Below are 7,978 nucleotides of genomic sequence, written 5' to 3' on the forward strand. Positions count from 1 at the left end.
CCCTAGCACGCCCGGGAAGGTCGCAGCTTAGCACCGACCAATCACACGTTCATTCTTAGTGGATCATGTGACAGACCTACCTGAGGGAAAACAAAAGTTGTTTGCTTCTCTGGCTTTTATTCATGTCAGAATAAAGTAAACAGTTCAACTAGAGTCACATTTTAAAAAGAACGTGTGGTTTCATTGGGTGAAATGTTTGCGTATTTGTTTTCTATTTGTTATTGTGTGGACAAGGCATGATGGGTATACTTAATGCTAAGTGCTCAGTAAAATAACAGAATAATGTAATATTGTTCTTCCTCAACATGTTGTTAAATGATAAAAATTGCATGTATTATAATTTTTACCAAATGTTAAATAGCTCCGTAAACACAGGACTTTCACATCATGAGCCTGTTTCTGGTTTTCAGGATGATGCAGCGGCAGGTTTCTCAAGAGATTGTTGATGGAGGATCAATGCATGTCTGGCTGGACCTGACAAGTAAGATGCAAACCCTCCTAATGGTTTGTAGTAATGGTAATAAACTGCTTTGTGTGGGTTAAAGTAGTTTATAATCTAACTAATAATATATCGTAAGTTTTGAGATTTCCTACCAGAACCCGTACACTTAGCATGTTTTTGAAATATTGTATGTATTTCACTTGTATGTACCTTATATTTAATAAAAGTGAAGTACTGCATAACACACGATCATCTACTGTGAATCCAAGAAGCTGAATTTGTTCATTTTAGCTGTTTCTGGTTTTTCCAGATCAACAAATTGCCTTAATGCTGCAGAAGAAACTTCACGAAGCCTTGCAGGTTTAAATGTGCTTCCTCTCGTTTGTCAACTTGTGCAAATGTTCACATGTTTTACATTTTTCAAGGAGAGTTGTGGTCAGAAATCAAGAGCAAGTTCTCCATATGTATAAAACAAAAACTGATTGTGCTTGTTTAATAATTAGAGCTTTGCTGTCACATCACCATCATGATTCCCGTGAAAGTTAACAACAATAAATTATCACCCAGCCAAACACAGCATCACTTACATTGTTAAATGGCTTTTCCTTTTACACATCCCTTTTTATTTTGATGTAAACCTGCTCAAATTAAAGCTGAGACTTGGCACTTTATTGTGCGTACAGTATACTGTGCTGAAGCACATAGCCTGAAGAACAGTAAATGTCTAACTATCCAAATGCTGAGTCTAGAAAATCTTTCCACAGGCTTTTGTGGACAGTAAGTTGGGCAGTATGTCGTACCTGGTCGCCCAGCCGATAAAGGTAAGGGAAGAGCTTATGGATTAATAACAGAATAAAACTGTGTAATAAAGATATGGAACTGCATTTGTAGTGCAGTATAAATGCAGTGTGACAATAAAAGTCTGACAAACACTGTATCAGTTTGTGTTTCTGCTGATGATGATGCATACTGTAACAAGTAAAGTTTGTCGCTGTCATCTTCTAGTTTGAAGAGCCGATCTATGGCAGCCAAAACACAGATTTCACTACATATGTGACGCCTGGAGCTGTGCTCAGGTCAGTGTTGATGACGTATTTGGCTGGACAGCTGCTGTCAACCATCAGATATGAGAAACACCTTTTTGTTTTGGCTTATTGAACCTGTGTGGTTTGTTTAAAAGAGGAAGTGTTAAAGGAAATGATCAGGCATCACAGACTTTATGGTCTTGAAACCAGAAATCCTTCATAGTGAGACTTCTTTAACCAACTTGCCAACCTGCCATTTAATTTCCAGTGTATTTCTCTTCTCCTCCTCCTCCTCTTCCTCTTCCTCTCTGGCCCTCCAGCATCACCTTCTACTTGGCTGTGGGCCTGACGGCGCTCTCCTTTGTCCTGGAGAGGAAGGAGGGACTGTTGAACAGATGCTGGGTTGCAGGTGAGAGGTCCAAGTTCACCCTACTCCTACAGCTCACACAAACATGAAAGCTGGATGCTTCCATTGAATATATCATACAGGGACTGTGACTGTTCCTTTGCTTGAATTCTTTAAACCTGGTTAAAAAGCAACCAGAACCTCCTGTCATGTTTTAGCAGCAGATTGTCTATGTAAAGGCCCTGCCACTCCAAGCTGATGGTGGCGTCTGTTGGGGCTCATCTTCCCTGCGTGTCCAGCACCGTTCTTGGTGGCTTTTCAGCTGATTCAATATGTTGAATCTGCATATTTTAGCTTTATTGTTTGGGGAGAAAATCCTAAATACATCTGCTGGTGATAGATACTAAATCTTGAATTTAATCCAGTTAATAAGTCATTTAAGTGTAATCTGAGAAATGACCAGTAGAGGGAGTAAAATGATCACAGCAGAATAGCAGACAGTTATTGTTTTATCTGAACCTTTAAATAACATGTATGTAATGATTAATGCATTTAAAGATTCAGTTGAATGATGCTGGGTGTGTGATGGCCATTACTGCTGATATGTTCAGAGATTTTGGACAAAGCTTATGACTGAAATACACATTGGTTTTTTTGTTTCTCACCAGGTGTGAGTTCCATGGAGACGATGCTCGCACACCTCTTCTCTCAGCTGCTGGTCATCAGTGTACAGATCATCCTGATGCTCCTCTTCATACTGCTCGTCTTCAAGGTTTGTCCTTCTGACACAATAAAGCAGGCAGCTAGGGGCAATATCTAAATGGGACATGCTTGTTGGGACAGAAGTAATTGCAGGGAAATGTAGGATAAGTAATAAAACAACCAAATGGTCAATAAAATGATTTTGGTTTGAAGATAGTTTGGCATGTTGTGAGCAGTTCTAACATGTTAGAGTTTTACAAATCTAGCAGGCCTGTTGCTATGCTCATTTGGACTTTTAATACACGATCAGTCAAATGATTCTAGGTCGCCTCCATCTTTCCAGTGACTAGTGTAATCCAGCATCTTGAACACACGTGTCGTTTTTTTCTATAACTGAAATCAAACGTACCTGGGACACACGGCTGTGTTGCAGACTTTCCCACAGATGTGCTGCACTTATAGTTTGCTTTGCTTTCACTCTTCACCTGGAACATCTGGACACTGTGCTGCTGTTCCGTCATCTGAAGCCGACCGTCCTGTCCTTCTCCTTCTGCACAGTCTGGAGGTGTTTTTTGCTCATTGCCCTGCTAAAGGATACAGCCCTGTAAAGCTCTGACCTCCTCTGTTTATGGCCTTTTTCCAAATGATGCTTCAGAGGGTGCCGTTACACAGTCTTTTCCAACACTGCCTTTGTATAGAGAGAATTTGTTGCTGGAAGTCATCAACAAAAGCTGAGACCCCAGCAGGAAGTGTTTGCATCGGTTTTCAAGGCTTCATTTACTTCCACTGCTGCAGAAAAGATGGAAGTGAACCTTTTACCTGATCCCTGCAAAGGGCCTGGTTTACATACAATTTACATACATTTTTAGTTGTGGTGACTTTTTTTTTTGCTTCCATCAGTTTACTTTTTATATCTGTACCATTTAAAATCAATACAGGGAGAAGACAAAGCCAGCATAGAAATCATTTGTGTATGTGCGTCTGTGTCTTTGTCTGTGCCCATGCTTTTATGAGTGTGTGCGCTCGCTTGTGTTTAAGGTGCTGAAGTTCACTGAGGACCTCCGCTCCATAAATCACTTCCTGCGTCGGTCATAATCAGGGATCGCTGCACAATCGCCACGACAACAGCCTTTGATTGCTGTGGCAACTGAGCGGCCATGTGATTTCTTGGTGTGGGTTTATTTTTGCACGTTGTCAGGGGAGACAGTGTTGTAACATACTCAGGACAAGTGCACACACCCACACACACACACACACACACACACACACACACACACACACATGCCTCCAGATTCTACTTAAGTAAAGATTTATCAACTTAAACTTACTGGACTTAGACATGCAGATGCTTCTGTTTGTATTTGATTTTGAATCATATCTCATTTCATGTAATGCCTCTGCTCTTTGTACACTGTCCTCTGTGATTTACAATCAAACTTCATCAAGTTCTAGTCGTGTTTTTGGCTGAAGATCAGTGCAGAACATCAGGGACTTTTCTGTCTCAGTGGGTCTCTCCCTCTTTATTCCTTTCTTCATTTTTCTTGATCTTGATTCTAATGTGCCACTGATTTAGCATTTCTCATAATGGACAGGGAATTAACAAAGATTTTACAGACTGTCAAGTGAAAATGGGACAGGATGTGATGTCTATCAGCTATACCATCCCTCTGCCATGGCAGTCTGCTTCCTACAGCCCTTCTGTTGTTATTCCACCTTGTCTGCCCTTTGTTGTCAAAGTTCTGTCTGTAAATCAGCGCCGCCTGCCACCTAGTGAAGGTTATAGGAACTGGTTTTTGAACCATCATTTCAAACAAACAGCTGTGGAGCAGCTCTCATGCAGCTTCAGATCTCAACTGTGCCAAATTTACATCTCTGTAAGAGATATAACATTTCACCCATGATTAGATTAAAATGAAAGATTGCATTTTTTAAAGAATATTTTAAAAAGTTTATTGTAATGTTGTGTGTTTTGTGGATGTAAAAACAAAATGGAACTCAAACTCTCCTTATCTTCTTCATTTTCATCATTCAGTTCCACTTTTAGGTGAACTGCTGCTTAGTGTGTGAAAATACCCTCAACCTTTATGAGCCTGTTGTCCTCTCTTACCCGTTGTCTTTCACTCTCTCTGCAGATACCCAATGAAGGCTCCTTGGTGCTAGTCATAATACTGATTGTGCTGCAGGGTGTCACGGGAATCTCGTTTGGCCTCGTCATCTCAGCTGGAATCGACGATGAACAGAGCGCCAACCAGACCGCCCTGGGCATCTTCTACCCCAACCTCATCCTCAGCGGTAGGCCTTTAATGTGAATCAGTAGCAGCAGCTCGTGCAGCCTCTGCTCTCTGGAAGTTAAAACGAAGTCTTGTTCAAGTGTAAAAAGTCTTAAAAAGTCCTGTAGGTGTCTGATTGATTAGTGGGCCATTGTTGAAATAGGAAAGCTGATATAACTCTTTGTGTAACATGGATGAGAAGTTCTTAAAATGCTCAGAAAAAATGGAAATGTCATTGGTGACCAGGCATCTGCTGTTGAAGATTCTGTCATATGGTTGTTTTCAAGTTTCAAGATTGAACTTTGAACCTCATATTATGTTATTTTTTGTTGCCATGTCCTCACGTCTTCACCTGCTTTAGATGAAATAAGCATACCAAGGTAAAAACAAGAGAAGCCAGAGGTTGTAAGGGGTTCATTTTCATAGATAGATACAGTATATGTGTGTTAACAGCAGGTGTAAATTATGTCTTACACAATATCTTATCTGTCCTCTACTTCAGGTATCATCTGGCCAGTGGAGTGTATCCCCTATCCTCTCCGCTACCTCAGCCTGGCGCTACCTCAGACCTACGCCTCTGAAGCCCTTCGGTGTATCATGTACAGAGGTAATGTACACGAATGTTACACAACACACTTTAGTTTCATAATGTTACAATGTGCATCAGCTCATCTGCTGTGTAGTCAGAGTCAGATGCATGCACATGACCAGTGTGCCAACCAGTCGCCTGAATCATTGATCAACCCTGGATACTGTGTAACTCGACTTCCTGGCATGTAAGCTATAGTGGTTTTGCTCTGTCTCTCCCTCCGGACCTCATCGTCTCTGAGCAGTAAGACCTGACGACAGCCCGAGCTCCCTCCACATTACATGATACATGCACAGCACAGGAAGTTAGAGGAGTTGTTTCCTGTTGAAAACCTTATCTTAGAGATGCAGTGAAAGATGAGACACAGGCAGAAGGCAACAGATTAACAGAATCATTTTTTACTTTGCAGCTTCAACATCGTCCAGCTGTATTATGGTCATGTTAGTCTTCAGTAGTATTCACTATAACCTCACTAAGCTTATGTGCAGATAATAATAAACCATGACTTAATGTGGTTGGGCTTCGTTAGCTGAGTTACTGACACAAAGCCCAGTGCAAAAAAGGGCCATAAGTCACTGACTGCTGCGAGCACACAGTAAGATTCAGTCAGTTATTGAAAAGTAGTATCAGATATAAATCTCTAAAATGTAAATATGCACTGGACCAATTCTTGACATATACATATACTTTTGTCCTCCTGTGTCTAAACATAAATGTTGCCGACAGGTTGGGGTCTGTCTCAGATGATGGTGTGGCGAGGCTTCACGGTGACCCTGGGCTGGAACATTTTCTTCCTCATCCTGGCCACAGTTATCTTAAAGCTGAGGACATGATAACCTCCCCACAGAGAGCATCCTTCAGTGTGCCGACAGAGCCATCAGATGAGGCGCAGGAGCCAACGACTCACCTGAGCTCTGTGGATGGGCTGGGGCGGCGGCGCTGAGGAGGAAGGTCCCTGCGGTTTAATGGGTTGACACAACAGTCTCCCACACACACACACACACACACATGTGCTTCTGTGGTCCCCAGCCAGCTGCCTCATCCTGCAACAATAGATTTGGTCTGTTCAAGAGTGAGTGAAACTTCAAAACGATGCATGTAGAAGTACACAAAACAGAACATACATATGCACAATTTGAGAAAATGTGACAAATAGTGAATTTTAAATGAAGATAGTATTTTAGTTTGTGTCACTTCTACAGCTTGTTGAAACCTTTCACCTCAGAATGGGCCATGCACCAACTCAGGGTTGCTTTTTTATATATATATTTCTGTTTGCCCTTGCTCTTAATGCTAACAAAGAGATTTTTCTGTGATGCACTGTGCTTCAGAGTAGGGGAGGCCTAAGCAGTCCACCTTGTAAAAAAGAGGAAAAAATAGTGTATGATGTTTGTTTTTGTCCATACAGCATTTGTTGTCTACCTTATATTTACTGTATTTGCATTATAGATCAAATTTGGGCATTGGAAAATTGTCAGAAAAAGTCTTGGCACAAGAAAATGTTCTTGTCGACTAGAAAATGTGAAACCTTTCCATTTGCTTTGCAAGCAGAAAAACTGAGCAGAGGATTGTTGTTGTAATACATTGTGGGACCACAGAGAAGTTTTAACCGGCTGATTTCTTCTTGTCCAGGAAACCGTCACCATTCAGGCTTCCCACAGCAACGACTGTGCTCTCTAGCTGCTTGCTTGTTGTATCTGTTCAACTACATGTCCTGTCTGGTGTGTGACAGGAAGTGGTGACCGTGTTTCAACACATTGTGTTAACAGGTGCTCAGATGCAAGCTGTCTTATAGATGTGCGTTGCTTATTGATGATGTTCTCCACAACCTGTGCTCTGTGCCTGCATCTCCTGTGGGAGATGATGTTGGGAAAGTATTGATATTGTACCTTTTTTTAAATTTTAATTACTCTCCACCTGTCCGGACAGAGTGGAGGCAGTTGGACAGAGGTCGCGCCAGGTGTGTTGTGCTCTTCACTTCATCTGCATCCATACAATATCGTTTTTTACATAATGTTTCAAACTGATCATATTATATATTTTGAATCTTCCAACTGTAACACAGAATTAAAGCACACACGAGTAATAGTCATGGTGATGTGCCTTTGGGAGATTTTGTTGTCTGGGAAAGGGGAAGAAAAATCTAAGCAAAATCCAGAAATGACAAATTATAGTGGATAGTGGAGCTGGATTGTAGTTGGTGACTGGAGTCACTGCCTTTTTATGATGATGGGAAACTAATGAGTGAGTTTGAGTTAAAAAAAAAAGCTTGATTTTCCTTCCCTTAGTGTACTTTAGAATGTATGTGTGGGGGCGGCTGTGGCTCAGGAAGTAGAGCGGGTCGTTTCCTAACCGGAGGATTAGCGGTTCGATTCCCGGCTTGTCCAGTCAACATGTCGAGGTGTCCTTGAGCAAGACACTGAACCCCCAGTTGCTCCCAGTGATGTCACCGGTGTGTGAATGCGTGAGTGCTTGGGAGTGCGAATGGCTGAATGGCCGAATAATGTGAAAGCGCTTTGAGTGAGCTGTAAAACATAGAAAGGCGATATACAAATATAAGACCATTTACCATTTGAGTACTTTTATCATGCTGTCTTGAGTCAT

The 7,978-nt window shown here is 41.5% G+C and overlaps 1 protein-coding gene across 3 annotated transcripts in view; it reads left to right on the forward strand.

Annotated features, from left to right (window-relative positions):
* abch1 (ATP-binding cassette, sub-family H, member 1) overlaps positions 1–7,466 on the forward strand; it is a 21,916-nt gene extending 14,450 nt beyond the window's left edge. For all 3 annotated transcript variants that reach the window (XM_020601860.1, XM_020601861.1, XM_020601859.1), the window contains exons 12-20: positions 411–481; positions 753–802; positions 1,207–1,263; positions 1,448–1,518; positions 1,788–1,876; positions 2,482–2,585; positions 4,648–4,807; positions 5,288–5,392; positions 6,101–7,466. In XM_020601860.1, the coding sequence (XP_020457516.1) occupies positions 411–481; positions 753–802; positions 1,207–1,263; positions 1,448–1,518; positions 1,788–1,876; positions 2,482–2,585; positions 4,648–4,807; positions 5,288–5,392; positions 6,101–6,207 (814 nt within the window). In that variant the 3' untranslated portion in view covers positions 6,208–7,466. The remainder of the gene's footprint in view (positions 1–410; positions 482–752; positions 803–1,206; positions 1,264–1,447; positions 1,519–1,787; positions 1,877–2,481; positions 2,586–4,647; positions 4,808–5,287; positions 5,393–6,100) is intronic.
* The last annotated feature ends 512 nt before the right edge of the window (positions 7,467–7,978 follow it).

Source organism: Monopterus albus, unplaced genomic scaffold, assembly GCF_001952655.1.
Source record: "Monopterus albus unplaced genomic scaffold, M_albus_1.0 scaffold52.1, whole genome shotgun sequence".
Taxonomy (NCBI): Eukaryota; Metazoa; Chordata; class Actinopteri; order Synbranchiformes; family Synbranchidae; genus Monopterus; species Monopterus albus.